Source organism: Xiphophorus maculatus, chromosome 23, assembly GCF_002775205.1.
Source record: "Xiphophorus maculatus strain JP 163 A chromosome 23, X_maculatus-5.0-male, whole genome shotgun sequence".
Lineage (NCBI taxonomy): Eukaryota > Metazoa > Chordata > Actinopteri > Cyprinodontiformes > Poeciliidae > Xiphophorus > Xiphophorus maculatus.
Window position 1 is genome coordinate 27,450,337 of NC_036465.1, and position 19,450 is coordinate 27,469,786.

The 19,450-nt window shown below is 40.0% G+C and overlaps 1 protein-coding gene across 2 annotated transcripts; it reads right to left on the reverse strand.

Moving 5' to 3' along the window:
- Positions 1-272: 272 nt before the first annotated feature.
- snx25 (sorting nexin 25) lies at positions 273-19,445 on the reverse strand. Of its 2 annotated transcripts, none has more exons than XM_014471948.2 (22): positions 19,012-19,445; positions 18,098-18,669; positions 16,693-16,777; positions 13,343-13,559; positions 11,567-11,739; positions 10,322-10,508; positions 9,806-9,876; positions 8,009-8,199; positions 7,759-7,890; positions 7,247-7,396; positions 6,528-6,653; positions 6,242-6,406; positions 5,370-5,501; positions 5,138-5,278; positions 4,668-4,781; positions 2,842-2,919; positions 2,669-2,752; positions 2,454-2,571; positions 2,298-2,364; positions 2,030-2,211; positions 1,166-1,266; positions 273-1,078 (listed from the first exon to the last, which is right to left on the reverse strand). In XM_014471948.2, exons 2-22 carry the CDS (start codon positions 18,446-18,448, stop codon positions 1,013-1,015), a joined length of 2,931 nt encoding a protein of 976 aa, XP_014327434.1. In that variant the 5' UTR covers positions 18,449-18,669; positions 19,012-19,445; the 3' UTR covers positions 273-1,012. The 2 variants fall into 2 exon arrangements, with proteins under 2 accessions (XP_014327434.1, XP_014327433.1); XM_014471947.2 differs by having other exon boundaries at positions 18,098-18,793.
- Positions 19,446-19,450: the final 5 nt, after the last annotated feature.

Below are 19,450 nucleotides of genomic sequence, written 5' to 3' on the forward strand. Positions count from 1 at the left end.
GAAATTTTAACATTTTGGAGCTCATAAATGTCCTTGTTTTTCCTAGTAACTTATTAATTTTAGCAGAAATGTACTTTTATGTATCCATTTTTTCACCACTTGTTATAGTTTCAGAATTACCATAACACAGAAATATAGTCCCGAATACTGAAAACTTAATTTGTAATATTTTAAAGAATTTATCAGATTGTTAGTTATACATTAAAGAAAATAAGAAAAACAACATTTTAGTCCCTTTTCAAAATATAATAAAAAGAATGCAAGTCATCAGCTTTTGTTTGTCATTTATTGCTCATATAAACGCTCTCTAAACAATTTTTTCTTTTGGTAAAAATAAAATCTATCAATAATCATAAATAAAATCATCACAATGACGTTCACATGAAATTATATTGCACAATTCCAAGTCTCAACAAGAATCACAGAAAACAAGTGTTGTTGCTCAGGCTGTGCGTAGGAATGTTCAGAGGTCAGAGTCGAGACTTTTCCTGGGGAACGGAAGACCCGGACTCCGTCATCCATCCGGTCCGCGTTTTTCTTTCTTTTTTTTTCCCAAATCACCTCCTGCCATGTGCAAACATTAAGATTTCCACTTCAACTTAAGAGATTTACTCCAAAACATTTTGGTTTTAGTATCGATTTGGAATGTCTGTGTCTCCAGAAAACAACTAAAGAAACATTAAAAAAAAAAAAAAAAAAAACGTGTCACATAATCTCACAAATTAAGACTTGTTCTTTAGTGAACGTGGCTCTCTATTACAGATACAACTAGTGTTCTCGTTGAACAAAATGAAGTGCCCCTCGGTTCAGGCCGCTGTGAGCTCGGTTTGCCGTCATTTCACAGCCTTCACCATCCAAGCTCAGACATTTACCCCACAACGCCTCACTTCCTGTCTCTCGCTTGGCACTCTGTGATTGGTCAGCTACAGAAAGGGTGAGGAACAGACGCCGGTGGTGGAACCACCCTGCCCCCCGTTCCGCTTGGTGAACCAGGGATGTTCTGTGTTTGTGCTCAGCTGTTCTCTGCTGCTGCTCTCAGTTCAGGACAGAGCTCCTTCAGCAGCATTTCCATCAACACCTGACACAGAAACACAGACCGAGTCGTTACACACAGCTCTTTGGCTCTGGATAATAATGGTTGTGACGCTTCGCGTGTCCGTCTTACGTAGATGAGATGTTTGTTGGCGTTGGCTTCCTGCAGGGCGTTGAAGATCTTGATGATTCCGAAGCGAGCGTTCTGCTGGCCGACCAGGTTTGCTAGTGCATCTGATCGAAACAAATCCACATACATATCTGTCCATATGTGTAATGAGTAAACAACAAACTACTGAATACAAAGTCTAGCAAAAGTTTTCATAGTCCTAGAATTAGGCCCAGAAAACGTGCCAAGCCCGGTGGTTGGGCCCTAGGGCAGTCATTCATCCAGCGGCCCGCCATGTTTTTGAGTTAAAAAATGTTTAAAGTTGACAGGACATTTGAAAATATCACTTGATAATTATGAGCTAACCAAAGCTTGGAAGATTAATACCTGATCACCTGGCCTGATCACCTGGCCTGGTGATCAGGTATTAATCAAACATTTTAAAAAATAAGTAATGATTAGCCTGGTGGGTGAACAAGTAAAGCCTGGTGGCCTGCCAGGCTTATAATACACTGGGGGAAACCCTTTAGTGCACTAGTTTAAAAAAAAGAAGAATGAACAATAGAGATGTTCCAATAATTCAATCTTCAAAAATCTAAAGTTTAATGAATCAATAAAATTGATTTATCGCCCAGCTCTACCTCGGACTTAACCAGATTTTCTCATGTTCCAAACACAATGATGTTGTGATAAACTAAAAGTAAGAAGTGTTTAATTGTGAGGTGTAACAAATCAGTTTTAATAATAATGAAATTCATCTTTTATCTTGCAGTTGTGAATAAATTTGTGATGGTTTTCCATACTGGACATCAACAGAGGTTTGTGAAGACAGCAGCTGTAATTTGAGGAAGTCAAAGCGGTACACAGGAAGCTTCCAGACACTGCTACCTGGAATGTTGTCCAGGAGTTTCTGCTGAGCCCGCTCCTTGGTTTCGCTGCGTTCCGAGTCGGTCCGGACCTTGGCGTGAGGCGCCAGCTTCCCGTTAGGCCAGAAGGTGTCCCTGAACACGCTGATGTAGCACACCAGCATCTGCTCGCAGAAGATCCAGTTTACAGTGTCCCGGATCTGTCTGAGGGAAAGAACGTGTCGCGTTAGCGCTGATCACAGACAGACAAAAACCCGGAAAGAACCCCGCAAAAAAAAGCCGGTATTTACTTGTTGATAGTTCGTCCAAATGTAACCTGGACTAGTGCAATTAGAGTCTTCCTCACCCACTTAAACACTGAGCAGGGAAACGAGACAGAAAAGCAGTTAGATGAATACACTCTGATGTAATTTCAGGTCATGATTCTGTTAGCGTTAGCCGCTCACTTCCTCTGAGTTCAAAAATTTCCCCGATCAGCATGAAGCAGGGCTCAGCCAGGGCGTTTCTGCGCCCGTCCGCCTCGTCGCCGTAGTCCGACAGGTCGCTGTCATCGTCCCCGTCCTCCTGCGGACAACCAATCACAGCCGCGACACGCAGGGTGAAGCTAAGCATCTCAAGTTCTCATCCGACCTGCTGGGAAAAGCGGGAAGCCGGCATCTACCTCAGTGTGGGAGAAGAAATCTCCAGGTAACCTCTCCAGAAAGGAGGCCAAAGAGAAGGAGGACTTCTTCTGAATAGACATCACCTGAAACGCAGAGCGGCACAGGAAGCCACGGTTTGAAAAACAACAAAAATGTGGTTTTGATTTCAATTTGGATGAAGAGACCATGTTACTTTGAGGTACTCTGGAGACGGGCTGAGGAAGGCGTAGAGTGCCTCCGACTGGCACAGTCGTTCATCCGTCAACAACCGCTGCAACAGAAAACGCCAGAGTTATCATCAACAGCGCTTCAGTGGTTCAGATTCAAGATCTGGTTTCCCACGGTTACATGAAGGAGACATTTGCTTGTTCGCTAATGTGTCTTGTCATATAAAAACCCCGATTTACAAGGTGTGGAAAATAAACAAGCGCCATCCATCAGTCTTACTACAGTAAACCCGTTTAAAAACAGGCCACATGAGCCGATAGTCCAACTAACCAGCTGGCTAAAGACTGATTTATTTGTTACTATATACAGGGCAGCACAGTGAGACTAAATATTTCAAATAATTAGGCCCATCACCATGACAAACTCTGCAGGACAATAAAGCGTAACTGTCATTTTCAGACCATTTTCAACTAAAATAATAAGAATTACAAACTTTAATTTCTAACATTCATTTAACATTTTAAATATCCAAGCAAATAAACAAAACAACAAAAATTCAAATGGATTATGAATTCTCTGTAAACAAAACTGCATTTCATAATAGTTACAGTTCATCTAAAGACAGGGAAGACAGGTGAAAGGGCCAGTCCCACTTTTGTAAAAACTAAGATAAAAAGAAAATAAAAAGTGCAAACTAACAGCTTCATACTGGCTGTCAAATGGTTGCTGCACTTATCAAAATGGCGGCTTTTCAGCGATATTAAAGCGGAGCATCACTTTGATGATTGTCATCACGCGATTAATTGATTTATTCCTTATTGTGACAGGCTAACACACAATACAGTCACTTACTTGATAACTATCACTAAATAGAGTAAAATGTTTTTGTTTTAGCAAATCAAAACAAGAAACAACAAAACAATTGATTTCATATTATTACATTAATGTTAGAATATTTTGCAACACTAAGAATTATGTTCCATTTAGAATTAAGGAAACTAGATCATGTTATACATTTTCTGTTATTTATGTGTAAATAAGGCTAACCTATTGCATTTTTACTAGGGCTGGAACAATTAATCGGAGTAATTGTGACAAACTGATTATTGAAATAATCAACTAATTTAATAAACAAGTAATCATTGACTGGAGTATATAGGCTCCTAAAAAGGTCAATTTACTAAAAGAACAACATATTGAGAGCAGTAATTAAGCCAAAACTCTATGTATGTATGATATATGTATTTATTTTGCATTCAAGATGAAAAATAAATAAATAAATAAAAATCCTCAAGTGGCAAATTTAGCTTCACAATGTTCAAATTCTGGGATAAAGAAAATCTCCCGCTAAGCATATTTTGCCATCCAGTTATTAATCAGCTAATCAATAAAAACAGACGGATTAGAAGTACAATGCCTGGCAGATCAACTTTTCACATGGTGATGTTGGAAATATTATTTGAGCTGCAGATGAATCCTTTGCTACAAATAATCAAGTGTTTTCTAAAGGAAGGCTGCTGATGCATTTTAGACAAAAAAAAAGGTTGATTTCTTATTTAAAAAAGTAAATTATTTGAAAATTAAATAATTTTCATTTTTAATGCATTTCTAATATTGTATAAGTCAGTGGTTAAGAATGGGACGATTGTTTTTTTATCCAATTAATCAATTAATCATCAGATTAAAACAAAAAAACACCAGATTAGTTGTCAGGTTAATCGCTTACTAACATAACCCTCAGGAACTGCCCTGATGTAAGTTTATACAGTGGGAGCCTGATGCTCACTCTAAACACACACACGCACGCACGCACGCACGCACGCACGCACGCACACACACAGTGAGCTTTACCTGCAGGAAGGCATTGAGCTGAGTCTTACTCTTCTCCAGGAACTTCTGGTCGATGGATTTGAAGGGAAGTTTACTGAGCGACGGCAGCTGGAGTTTCTTCAGACATGGAAAACACTGAGGAGGCCAAATGAGAAATTATTATTGTTTATGACAGCCGTATAATATGAGCCTTTAAAATATGACTGTAATTAATATAGACTGTTAATAATATTAATAATGGCTTAATGCATTTTCATGTTTCATGCATAACTTCTCATAAGAATTTTTTACCAGAACTGCCCAGTGAGAGTCAGACAAGACCTCATCACAAATGCAACACAAAATAATGTGGCAGTGAAAGAAGATGAGCCTAATATTTATCTGATTTTCACAATACAGTTCTGATTTCCAAATCGATTAAAATGCAGCGGAAATTATAGGAGAGGAAAAAAAAAAAGAACAGGGATAGAAGAAGAGTGTAGCAGCTGTACCTCGGTAAGTTTGCGGTGTAACATCTGGAACTCGGTGAGTTTCCTCTGGACGCTCCAGCAGCTGTTGGCCGTCTCCTCTCCTTCCGTCAGGCTAACAGACACGCTGTAGCAAGCTGTGGTCTCGCCACCTTCTTCTGCCGCCTGGAACCGTTAAAAAATTAAAAAATAAAAATCGAGGTTCAGAGGGACTCCACACCGGATTAGCCGCGGTGAGGAAAGTGGGCGCAGTTACCTCGGCAGCGGTGATGCTGGCCCTCCAGTGGCCCAGGTTCTCACACCACCAGTCGGTCCTGGTGATGTGCTGCTGCAGCTCGCTGTGCTCCTTCTCCATGGCGCCGATCTCTTCTTTTAGTTTGCTCACGATCTGCAGAAACACACAGAGACAACCTTCGAGAATGGGGAAAAAATAAAAGTAAATATCTGACGTCAGAATACTTGATTGAAATTAAAATCGCAGATTTTTTTTTTCACGTCAGATCCAGTTTTAATCAATTAATTTTTCTCTCTCATTTTTAAAAAAAAAAGAAATTACAAATGACAAATGAGTATTTTCTAAAAGTGTTTTTTATTTCCGTCATCCCTTCTGTGAGCTGTACGGTGGCAGCGACGAGGGTCAGGCTACGAGAACTTCTGTTTAATTTGGAGAATATAGTTCTAATATTAGCTGAGAAAAACAAAAACAAAACACAATTCTACTAGAAGAAGACCTTTTAAAGAGGAAACGTCATTTAAACGACAAAAGAAAAAAATATTACAACTTTATTATCATATTATTTTGATTTTGTCACTTGACCTTATTCTCATCATTAAAAATAGTTTAAAAATAACTAAAAACAAACTTATATTTTGACGTGGATTTGATCTGAATTCATACTCCAAATAAATAGATGCTTTAAAACAAGATGGCGGCCTTGAGCGTGCTGACATCACTCTGAACTATGGAAACACAAGAAGTGCATGGATAGAAAAAAGAAAAATCCAGATTTTCAAAAAATGTAATCTTGAAAAACCAAAGATTTGATTAATGGATAAACTCTATTAATCGTCCAGCTGTAGGTAGATGGAAACCTGAAGAGCTAAGACAGTGTGGTTCTCATCTGCTACCTTTTTGTCTGGTTTCGGGGCGTTCTGGATGGAGCCCAGCGCCTGCCGCTTATACTCCAGTTTGTCATACAGCTGCCGTAGTTTAGTAGCAGCGTAGCTAGCTTGCTCGTTGATTCCTTTAGTTCCCTCGTCGCACACTTCCTCCCCTGTGTCCAGACCCTGGCACTGCACACAGAGGGACACGGAAACAACACGAGGACAGCTCACACACACAAAGAAGCCAATCTCGTACAGTAAAATCCATGTGACGCAGACGCATCTTCTTTTTTGTGTGTGTGTATCTGACCCCGTTGCCCTTCTCCTCTGGGCTGCACTGTGATTGGCTGTGGGACTTGTCTCTTCTGATCAGCCGCTCGTAGAGGTCGGACACCAGGAAGGACGGGTAGTAGCGCTCCCTCATGGTCTCGGCCACCTGGAGAACATTTCAATATGTTTTATTCTTGCTGCAAGAGCTGCTCAAAAAGCTCCAACCTGAGCGGACATTTTGGAGAAAAGAAAAAGCGAAAGAAGTCCTTCTACCCCACACCAGACCGAAGGACTGTTAAGCTAGACTAAAATGCGCTAATGTAGCGTCCCTTTAGCGTATACTTCATTATTTATAGCAAAAACCACAAAATACTTCCAACATCAACACGTGAAACGCTCAGGCCAACATCAATAAGTAAACCTGATGTGGTTGCTTAATTTTCAATTAATAATAGAATAGAAAAACTTGCTTTTTTTGCAGAAATTGAACCCGGTGAAGCTAAAACTGGGTCACATGAGGAGTTCTGGGTCAGACATTTTTACAAAAAAATGTTTTTTCATCTTACATGTAACATTTTTTTGTACAGTTTTGGCTCAATTACATCTGTGAGTGTATCATTTGTTCAGCAAATGGCCTTTTTTGAGTCTTTATACTCAACCTAATGATTGATCTCTTACAAAATTAGTTGACGGTTATTTCGATAATCGATTCTTCACGATTAATCCGATTAATCGTCTACGTCTTAAATCCCATTTTACCTGCTCCTGCAGTCTGACGAACACCTCGGTCCCTCTGTTCCCCACCAGACTCTGCTGGATCTCCTTCAGGAGAAACTTCTCCACTTGAATCTCTTTGCTCTCCACAAAGAACTTCTGGTAGATTTCTCCCACGATTTGGGGCACTTCATTCTGCCAAAACAAACGGAAACCAGTTCACAAAGGCTTGCCATCGCCTTTACACGCTGCACATCAACATCACCCACCCACCGCCATGTAAACAGAAAATTCTGAGATACTCCTAAAAGCAAATATTTACGTAAACGCTAACAGAAAAAGCAGCTGGTATTAATGAAAGTTTTTTTTATCTGATAACTGTTAAATCTTTAACCTATTTAACTGTACAAAATCTACCTGGATTTCTTTATAGGATCATATTCCTCAACTTTAGCTAATATTGAAGTTAGTTCATTAGGTGTAAATTTCCCTGCACTGTTTTTTATTTTAGTTTTAAACGGCTGGGTTGAACTCTGATGAATGTGCGTCCTGAATACCTTATTGGCAGTTTTCAGCATTTCCACCAGTTCCCAGAAGCTTATCAGAGTTCTCTTATCAACCCTCTCCATGTACGCTCGAAAGTGTTCTCTGTAGCCTGGGTTACACAAAATATCATCAAAGTGGAGGATCTAAAAGGAGGTAGAGAACACAATGAGACCAAAAGCACTTTAACGTCAAACGACTTAAACAGAACGGCTTTGGTTTTCAGAACTGAAACGCTCCCTCCGGCGTCTCTGTGCCTCTGACCTTCTGGCTCTGCGGTTCGTCGCCGTCGTCGGCTCCTCCTTCCTCGCTGTTCTCGTAGTTGGGTCCACCGAGCAGGCGGATGCGTTTCTCACACTGTTTCTTGGCGACGGTCAGCTGGTTGATGTAGCGCTTCATGTCCCTGGCCCTCAGCAGGTCCGCCTTCATGGCTGCCGACTCTTTGCCTTTGCGCTCTGAATGAGGGAAACGAAGAGGAAGGTGACGAAGTTACCGAGAGCGGTGATAAGATTAAACCACAGAACTAAAATAATCCCAATACATGCAAAAGCTGGGATTGTAAAAAATATATATTTTTAGTTAGCATGAAGACGGTATTATTTATTGTCCATATCTTTACATGATATTTGATTGAAAAGGTATTTAATACTAAGCAGAGTAGTTCTGGTGGCTAGCAGAAAATAGTGTGAATAACTGGTTTATTACTGAGGTATCAGTTTCAAAAATCGAATGCGGGATCCCACCAGGTTGTGTGTTTTGGACCCAATATGTATATATATATATTTAGATATATAAACTTTTTTTTGTTTTTATTTGTTTACAGTTGACAAACTTCTGTTTTGACTTTATAATTATTACAAACGGCATCATCTATAACGTGAATAAAAACAGTGTTTCATAGATAGTCAGAAAGGCAAATTAAAGTTTTAGGAAGGATTCTCTATTCCTCATTGGAAACCTCATAATGAATTCATAAAGAGGAAAAATATGCAAAAGTACTGCAATATTAAATAACACAGAGTCTTTCTGAAACAACAGGGTTTTATATTTTTTACCGTTTGCTTATTCTTCCATATTTCAGTTATTGTTTATAGGCGTGGGCATGTGCGACTAGTTCTTTCGCAATAAGCGACAATATTTCCATTTGTATAATTTATTGACAAAAGTAATCAGACTGGTGCATCGGTATCAACCAGCCCCTTTTTTGAACGACAATTTTGATTACAGAGATTTCATAATTAATTTTATTTTTGCTGATTTGTTTTGAATATGTAAAATGTCTTCCAGTTACAATTTAACGTTCAAATTTAATCTTTATTGATCTATGAGAATGTGTTCTTGCATTATTATGCCGTTACCATATTAGATTGCTTGAAAATGGTTTCAAAACAACAATATTATCGTTTATCGCAATAACTTCTGGGACAATTTATCGTCCAGTAAAATTTGTGTCACCACAGGCTTGTGTGTGACCAATATCTGCCATACAAACATATAGCAAGAAGAATCTTAAACAAACTGACTCAGAACAACATGTCAACATTTATTGACATGTTATGTGATTGAATATGCGTAAAATAAAAGATTGAAAATGCCTTCAGTAACGTAAAACAGGTAGAAGAACACTGTTAAATACTGTCCTGTAGTTGTGTTTTCCCCTAACAACATTGAACATACATGTATTTATATTTATTTGTATTACCTGCAGGGATTGGGACTCCCAAACATCCCTGAATAAGTAGAAACTATTAGCTTGTTTGTCTGGAATTAGATAGGGTGTCTCAGGAAAACTAGAAAATAACAAAACCCTTATGTGCAGCGTTTAGTAAGAGAAAACAAAACACTGTAAAGTCCTCTAAAAAAAAAATCAAGCTAGCTCAGTTTAATAGGAACAATGATGCATCGGTCTAACAAGCCAAACTGCTTGCTAAATTTTGAGAACATGCTGAACACACCCCGTTCAACGCACTGTTTTCTTGGCTTCAAAGAACAGAGACGCAGCAGCAGACTGTGCTGAGGCACACCAATTACTGCCGTCACATTCTGTCGATTTCCTTTTACCTTTTTGCTTCTTGAGCTGAGGCAAGCTGCCGATGGTGGTGGCGTGGATAATTTCTACCACTATTTGATACCTGGGATGGAGATGGAGAGACCAGAAAACATGAAAAGACTAAATAAAACATAATTACGAAGATTCTTTACTTGACAAAACGCCATGAAAGTCTGTGTGTCACCATTATTTCCTCCACTAATGACCCACACGTAGCAGTATCATGTCTAACACCCCTTTGTAGATCCGCCACGCTGCTTTAGAGACAAGCTCTGTTCCCATGGAAACCCCCCACAGCAGCAGCAGGAGCACAAAAAATATTAGTGATTAAGCCGTCTGTTATTGAGTTTATACAGGCAGAGTGGTGCATTCAAAGAACATCTGTGCAGATACAAAACATTCTGCGTTTAATGAAGCCATATGTGTGTGTGTGTGTGTGTGTGTGTGTGTGTGTGTGTGTGTGTGTGTGTGTGTGTATGCGTGCGTGCGTGCGTGTGTATGTGTAGGTGTGTGTGTGCCTGACATGCCTGAGTTGTTTGAGGAAATTGACATCAGTGGAAGTTGATATCAGCTTGATGAAGTCTTCGTAAGAGGCAGCGTAGGTGTAGGCCTTTTTCTGCTGCTCGGCCTGCTGCTCCCTCTGCTCCAGCTGAGACAGCAGCATCCTGTTGATGGAGTCCGGGTCACTCAGCACCTCCACCAGAGGCTTCAAGACTGCAGCGACAAGCAACACAAAACACAATCACAATTCAGCGCCAGGAAGAGAAGAAAATAAACATCTGTTGGGGTTGATCACAGGTTGTTAAAGACGGGAAAGACATGGTGATGAGTGACTACATTAGTTGTAAAAGCAGTAGTAGGTGCTGTAGGAATTTTTGTTTTTAGCTGCTGCTGGCTAAAACCGCAGGTTTTTATGGATAATTTTCTCCTCATTTCTTTTGCGAGAGGCTGACAAATCAGTTTTTGTGATTAGTTGAATTTTAATTGAATTTTTTTAGTTTTTGAATATTTCTTTTGTGGAAACAGGATTTTTTTTTCCCACCAACCTCTTTGTTTCCTATATCACACATTGAACGACAGTACGCCCAGGGTGGACATCTTGTTAGAAAAGCTTTTCTTTTTTACGGTTTCTATTTAGTTGCACTTGGAATTAAGGTCAACAAAATGTAAAGGTCAAGCTAAGATTTCTTTGTTTTTGTTTTTTATGAGAACAAACTTGTGAAATTACCAGGATACAATAGCAGTAATAAGATAATAAAAATCACCTGGCAAAGTTGAAATAATACCAGAATAAAGTAATTTTATCCAAACTCCAACATGCCAAATTAAAAATTATCCAAGCTTTTTTCCCCTCATTAAAACGACTTTTTTTTCTCTCCTAATTTTAAAACTTTCTCCTGTAAAAATTGTTTTTATTATACCAATATTAGGTCTGTATTCTCGTAGCTAGTCAAAAATTCTTGTAACTTGGCCCCAAAACTCTGTCGTTCAACAGCCAGAAGCAAAGATTGATGTAAAAGACTCATTTTGAAAATATTTTCTGTTATTTGTAAAAAAAAAAATTCTCAGAAAAGAAAGCAAACGGAAAAAAAAAAAAAATCGAAAATTGGATCTGGTGCGACAAAAAACTGAGATTTTATTTTTAAGGCACATCATCCAGCTCTAATGGAAAGTGAGTCAGTTTCATTTCCTCATTTGTTCGATTCCAATAAAAAGATCAGATAAAAAAGAAATAAAACAAAGCTTGTAGAGAGGTAGAAGGACGTCAGCACCTTTGGTCGTTATAACTTCTGTGAGGCAGCAGCGGAGCGTGTGAGACTTGGCGTCCTTCTGAGGCAGCAGACACAGCAGCAGGATTCTCGCTACACAACGGAGGAAGGCCATCTCCGAGTCGGGACAGACCAAGCAGGGATGGAGAGGAAATGGACGAGCAGCTTCCTCTGATCTTTGTACACACACACACACCCACACACACAAAGTAAATATAGAAACAGATTAGGGTGAGGGATAGTGTTACATGCACCGTCATATTCATTTGGAGCTTTTGGACTGCAGGATGGAAGAATCTTATCATATAAACTATAATGGTTTCTAAAGCTAAATTTAGCCGTTTGAGCTCCATAATCTGTTGAAATTCGACGCTCATGGTGAGCGCATGTTAACTTCTGAAACACAGACACATTTTTCAGTCCGAGCATCATGTCAGACCACCTCAAACAGGGTGAGGTTGCTATGACTCATCCAATGCCGAGCTGTTATTCCATTTTTCCTAAACTTGACAGAACAAGACACGCCGCCGCCGCCTCTCTCGTAGTCGCCAACCTGTCGACGACAGACGTCACTGTGGCGAAGTCAAATCATGAACTTCGCCCGACGTGCCAGGATAATAAAAGCAGATGAAGCGTGAAGCACCGCTCCGCCTGTCCCCTCGGTCGTCTTTTGTGCGCATCGCTGAGGGGGAAGTGAGCTTTTAATGTCACTCACGCTGCATCAGACTGATGGGATTTCACTCCGTCAGGACGCGTGAAATTACAGGGGGGGGGACACTGGTGGGTGTGGAGGTCTTTGGCAGCAACTCAAAAGTGGAACACGACTCCTCTGAACACCAACAATGAGTCATAACGTCAGAATGAAGAAGGCCGATAACCGGCAATAAAATTAATTTGTGTTCTTGCCGTTTCAATTTGTAGGGGTGGACCGATTACAGTTTTCGATCAGCGACACAGATTTCGAAGGATGCAGATTTTTTTTTTCCATCTGAAAAGTTGCGAAATACAGCGACCTTTGCGAAAGTAGATAAAATTGGTTTCACAGATTAGTAACTCCCAAAAATTAAGAAAATCTGGGGCAATTTACTTATCGTATCATTTATCATGATAAATGTCTTTTCAAAATTTGGATTGATCTTTGCCGCAATAAATTCCAATTCAAGATGTTTAAAACCTGACAAAATAGTTTAGTTTTTTTTTTACTAATTTCTTGACTGTTTATTCAATTAAAGTATCAATAAATATCAATACAATTTATAATATGTGTGCAGTTTAGTGGCAGTCACAGCCAGATAGTTTCCTAATAAAGTAGTAATAAACGGATCTTACTGTAACTTTTATCATAATCGCAATGGTACCGCAAAATATGGTGAGAAAAGTTTAAGTCCACTACATGTGGTTGTCCGCTACAACTGCATGCAAATAACAAACCAGACGTGTTTCCATCAAGGTTTTTTTTCAAATGTACGTTTTGAAGTATTGCATGTGAAATACCAAAATTCTGAATAAAAAAAATTTTAATATGGATAGCGTAAATACCGAATAAATTCTGACGTAACCAACTTTCCACATCCACTGGTGGGTCTGTAAACAAACCTTTGGAAAAATAAATAAATAAATAAAAATTCTACATCTTGTTTGTTGTTTTTTTTACAGCCAAGCGGAGCGCTTTGCGCAGCATGGTCAAGTCGCTCCAGACTGGAGCACGCATAATTCGCATTCTCAAAGCTCGCTCGAAACTCGCCCAAAGACTGGACGGAAACGTGACTGAGTGTGTACCTTCCAGATGCGGCCTTGAGGTCGGTGAAGTGGGAGTGAAGGATGCGGACGCTGTCGTAGCACACCACGTTGACGACGTCTATGTCTGCGAGTCTGGTTCGCAACTGGCCAATCATCTGCCACCAGTCCTCCAGCAGCATGGAGTACAGCTGGCCCTCATCGTGACTCAGGGAGACGTACCAGGACAGGATGTAGTCTCTGTAGGCCAAGTCGAACACTGGGAGGAGACAGAGATAGAGAGAGGATTCCAATGCAGGTTGGCTTTGTTTAGGAGAGATGAGAAGATGAACGGTTCAGTTAAATGGAGTTTTATTTGCCAGCGCTGGTGCCTGATTTCTTTTCTTTCTTTTTTTTCGGTAACTAAACCACGAATTAAACTGCTGCAAAGTTAGTCCAACAGGTTTCATTTCCTCAAAGGCCAGGTGCATCAGAGGTGGCGAGGTATAAAAAAAAAAGAAAAGGGACGGGTTAGTTTATCACACCGATGACTCATAGAAGCAGAGACTGACGTGACTAACTGTAGGAGGAAACCAGAGGAGCAGGACACAACCGTGTTCGGCTCATTCGGAACATACGGTCGTGTGATGCTAATCTAAAAATACACAGGACGCCTCATTGTTGGCGTCTATTAGAAGCGCCAATTAGAATTAATGAGGAATATCAAAAGCAAACTTTGGTGATTGTGAGGGCTCTTATGATCTCATGTCACCACCTTGCTCTTTTTCAGTCTTAGCTAATGGTGAAGTTGTTTTGGAAAACATGAAGAGAGTCCCTCGTCTGATCAATATAGCCAAAGTGGACTTTGTCATCTGAGCAGCAAAGATATGCAGAGAAACCAAATACAAAGACCGAGTCCCAGGACAGGACGAATGTAGCAGAGAAATAATAAAAAAGAAAAAAAACTAAAACAAACACATAAGTGACAAGGCTTTCTTCACAGTTTAGAGGAAGTTAAGGGTTGTGCTGTTGACAGTGTGATGTCACCTATTCTTCTAGTGTAAATATCATAATTAGATTAATAATAATAACTTTAACCCCTGAAAGCCTGAATGTATATCCAATTGTACAAAAAAATGGTTGTGTTTTTGTTGTCAATTATCTTTTAAATAACTTAGAGATTATAATGTAGGTATGATGCTAATTAGATACACCAGGCACTTTAAGACTGAAACAGACTCTCCAAGCTTACAATCTTAGTATATTTATTATTTTATTGTTGCTGTTACTGCTCAGATAAGACTTTGCCAATATGTTTTTTGAACAACTGTACAGTATTCAAATACAGCTCAATTACAGATGGGCAATTTGGCTTAAAAATAAAATATGTGTTTTCCAAACCATACCAAGTTAAATTTCCAATCTTAGTTGGGGTTTTTTAAGCCTTACAAATGACAGCAAATATTTTTTAAAAAGGGGTTTTATTTAAATTTTTCCTTCAGTGAGTTAACCTGAATTCAAAGTTGACATAAATAGAAGCTGTAAAACGTGCTGATCGTATAATATTGCATTTCTTGGGCGAGTTAGAAAATCGATTATTGCAAGATTGCATTGATGCAATCATAGCCAGTTTTTTGATACATAAATCAGTGCTACAAATTGAATTTCAACATACACTTCTGAACACACTTCATCGTACGGTGTTTCCAAAATGGCAACATTTTTACTACTTTGAACATTATTTCTGTCCACGATTTCCTGATCCAACCAGAAGGCCTTGGACTGGACAGAAACTCAGACCGAGTCATCAGATCACCGAGAGCAGTAGACGACTCTGAATCCAAAGTCATCAACCTACTCCACCTGCCAGTCACAGTGGAGCATGTACAAATCCCCTTCTACTGTGTAGGCGTTTGTTAACTCAGTACAAATCCTGGAGCCATCTGCTGCTTGGCAGATGCACGCACACACACACACACACCCCCGTACGCACACCCACACACACAAACAGCTCCTCTCATTGTGTAGATGTGTGTTTGTGCGTCTCCCTCACCAGGCCTTTTACTGGTGCAACAGTGGGTCACTGAGAAGCAGTGATGAGTGGCAGCAGAACAGTGCCATCACTCAGCATTCTTATTGTTTTGGGGTTGTTTTTTTTAAAGAGAAAGAGAATTTTACTAACAGAATGTTTTTGTGACGAAAGATGCTGGAAACGACACACAAGCCTCCATGGAAATGACACAGCTTTCTTTCGCTCAGTACATTTTCACCCTGAAGCTCCATGAACTGACAATTCTCAAGAGCAAAGAAACAAACAAGTCGTAGATTGAGTTTTTCACTGTACAAAATAAAGAAAGCTCCCCAGAAATAAAAATCTAGGCAGGAAACTTTAATTAACATGTTAGAAAAGCATTTGCTCCACTGTGGTCTAAAGAGCAAATTGAAATGTTTTAAATCTCTCACCAACTAATCCTTTTGCATTTCCTCCTCATTTGCTCTACGTGGCACAAAAGATTCAAATCTCTGTATGAAGTCTCTCTCAGAGAAACGTGTCGGGAAATGAGCTGGTAACCAGATTCAGACATTTTTAAGCTTGACTGGTGATGACATTTTCACTTGCTGACTGGAAACATAATAAATCTCAGTTACTAAATTTCAGGATTAGTGAGATGTTTCAGGTTTCACTCAGAGGAATCAGAGACATTTAAGAATTTACTGAAAGGCGAACTGCATTGCACAGGGTTTCAAAACCTCATATTTAAGACCTGTTAAGACCACTATGAATGACATTTAAGACTTGTGTCATAACAGAAATGAATAAACTCCGCCAAGCCAACTGGGAAAAAATTTACACTTATTCATGACAAGTCACAAAAAACAATCATGGGTAGTTTTTTGCAACTTCCCCTGCTAGCTAGCAAAGGTGTATTAGCACTAGTTAGCGGTAGCATCAGTGGTCTCGTGTCACAAAGCGCACTGAAGATGTCTTTTTTTTTGCCTGACAAAAAAGTCCCCAGGAGGGGAAAACTAAAAACATCAAATAAACAACATTAAATAGTTCCATAAAGACAAAATGTAAGACTTGGAAAAAACATACTTACTTTTTTAATGGATTTAAGACATTTTAAGGCCTTTACGTTAGAAACCAACCCTTAAATACATGAATTTAAGACTTGTTAAGGATGTGCGGACACATTGTGCCTGGATTATTAAAAATACACAGTTTGATATTGTACATTTACAGGTCATAAAGAAAAATCCAAACTATCTGAATTCAGTATTGACAAAGCAAAGCTTCACAAAAACTAGAAAATCACTGCTCAACCCCAGGCAGGATGTTTTCACCCAGAACAGCAAAACTTGTACGGTTCGCTCAAGTTTTTTTATACGTCAAAGCATCTCTGATGAATTACCTTCTTTCAGGGCTTTGTCCACATTATGCGACACCACTACTCTTCTGCTCAGGAAGGACTCCTGCGCAGGCACTGAAAACCGACCCTGAGGGACAACCAGAGCACCAGGTCACTTCACTTTCAACCTCACATTCGGGAAAGCAGAAGAGATTAGCAGTTAGCATTTTTATACAACTAAGAGAGGAGAACTGTATCCCTGATAAACAATCTGTCAGAGCTGGCGCAACATGTCAACAAGACAGATGTCTGCGCCAATCTTCCTCCATCGTCAACGTCAATAAGTCATCAGCACACAGCAGCAAACGACGCAGCTGAAAAACAGGCCAGCAGCCAGCTGCAAACGCAGCATTGTTTTTCTGAAGAAATGGACAGTCATTTACTGGGTGCTGAGCAAAAATTAGGCAGGATGGCATAAATACGAGAGTTCAAGATTCAGCCTATTAGTTCCAGATTTCTTTTTTAATTGCAAGAACAAAGAGAAAACATGAGAAATACAGAATTATAATAGAATAAAACTAAGAGCATGCAGGTATGATAACAAAGGGGGTTGGTGTAGATGGAGACTTTATCAGATTTAAATTATTACAAATTAGAATGGAAATAATTTAGGAAGAACACAATGTAGTCATCGTTTAATAACAGGGTTGCTTTCTCTTTGATTTTGTAGTAAACAGGTCCACGTCTATCCACTGATACTTTAGTCTGAAACAGACCAAATCTGATTTTAATTCATTTATTCAACTTTTAAAAATGTGCAGCAGGTGTTTCAAAGAGATAGCAACTTAACTTTGCTCTTATTGCTGAAAATGGACTGAATCTAATATATATTTTCTGAAAATTGTTGCTGAGCTCAAAATAATTTGAATAATTAATGTCTTTCTATAAAGATGTGCAAACATCTCTTTGCCACAATTTTATTTTTATTATGCACTTGTTTAATTAAAGTGATTTTACGTTTAGTTTATTGTTGAACTACAGATAGATAGATAGATAGATAGATAGATAGATAGATAGATAGATAGATAGATAGATAGATAGATAGATAGATAGATAGATAGATAGATAGATAGATAGATAGATAGATAGATAGATAGATAGATAGATAGATAGATAATTGTTTAAATTTCAGCACTTTCAGAAGAAAATGTTTTAGTCTTTACAAATTTGACCCATGTCATTGGTCAAAATTATCGATATATGTTTATTTCTTAAGCTACAAACTAAAAATGATTGTTTGTTTTGTATGTTTTTTTATCTGGTAGGAGGGTGCCCAGGGAATCAGTCATGTAAGCACTGCTACTAGCTAAGTGTTTTCTTTTTTTTTCCATTGTTAGATGTACTAAAATGTGTTCTCTATGAATATATTTATATACAGACATATTATTCGACAGAGTAATCTTCCTACCATCAGCCTATTGAAGAACTCCAGACGAGCAGCTGACTGCCTCCTGTTTCGGTCAAAGCAGCTGACTTTCAGAGGACTCTTCCTGACCAGCAGCACGAAGCTCCCGGCCAGGAAGCACAGTAAGGCGAATGAGACGTAGATGAAGAGCTTCAGCAGGACAGAGGTGAGAGTCAGGCCTCCCCAGGCCAGCTGAAACGCAACAGCCGCCACCACGCCCAGGCAGAAAGCCGGGACGACCCGGAAAGAGGAACCGCCGGTGGAGTCGGGACTGGCAGCCATGGGCTCCTCTTCTCCTCCGGTACTGCTGCTCCCTCCAGCCAGCGGCGTAGTGGTAGTTGCGGGGGTGGGCATGCTGCGACCTCACCATCCATACATCTGTCACTGCTTATTAGGCTGAAACTCCGCAAGTGCCAGCGGCAGGTGTACGGTGCGCACTCCGGTATTCCATCGACTACAGCACTGTCTCCAAGAAGAGGCATCCCCGCTCTGACATCTCCTCCTCGAGCCGCGCCGCTATGTCTTGCCCGCTCCTAGCATCGGGCCACCCGGTGGCAACAGGCACTGAGCTCCGCCTGCAACAACAATCCAGACAGGAAACGCACCGCGCTTGTCTAAGGTTTTGGTAACAGCCTCCCGGAGAACAGACAGAAAGACCCAGGGTGATGAGATGATGGATGGAGCGATAAAAGCCGTCACCTTGGAGACAAATAGGCGGAAGAGAAGCTGAGTGACTGCTAACTAAACTGAACTAGGAAGAAATTTACCTGAAAAATAACAATGGAGGGCAATACTGTTGCTCTTAAATATACCCAAAAAAGGTGTGCAATTGACTAGGAAGCTCACTGACGGACGGTAGCCTACTAGCTTGCTCGCTTAGTAACCAGTTGAACATCAGCTAAGATTAGCTTACTCACCTCGCGCTGAAGAGTTTCTGACAAGAACCTTACATTTCTGTTTTCCGAACAGCTATACCAAGTCGTTTCAACGGGCTTAGCAAGCTTCTAAGCATGACCACTATCTCGTCAAGGGCCGCCAGACAAAAACAAGTAATTGTTATTCTCCTTAAACCTCCAGCTGACTGACAATCTCTCTCAACGTGAAGCGGTGTCAGCCAATGAGCGTTAGCGTTAAGCGCTGACGTCTCGCCCGTTTTTAACCTCCGTACAGTTTGAAAGGGCGGGGAGTTCAACCCTGAACACAGCAACCTATTCACTGGTAGAAGCGCCGCCCAGTAAAGCGGCTTCCCGTATCATTTAATCAAGCGTACCAAAAGATAAAGGCTCGTGCCTCGCTTGTGTGACGACAGATTTTTGCCTCAGACAGCAGTTCACAACAAAGGCGCCATTCAACGTC

What these genes read in the sequence shown, in the direction of transcription:
- snx25 (XM_014471948.2), bottom strand. Translation starts at nt 18,448, where the DNA reads ATGCCCACCCCCGCAACTACCACTACGCCGCTGGCTGGAGGGAGCAGC. An exon ending in AATTTTTGAACTCAGAGGAA is followed by an intron (nt 2,365 to 2,453) that starts GTGAGCGGCTAA and finishes TTCCCTGCTCAG; the next exon opens with TGTTTAAGTGGGTGAGGAAG. An exon ending in CCAACAAACATCTCATCTAC is followed by an intron (nt 1,079 to 1,165) that starts GTAAGACGGACA and finishes TTTCTGTGTCAG; the next exon opens with GTGTTGATGGAAATGCTGCT.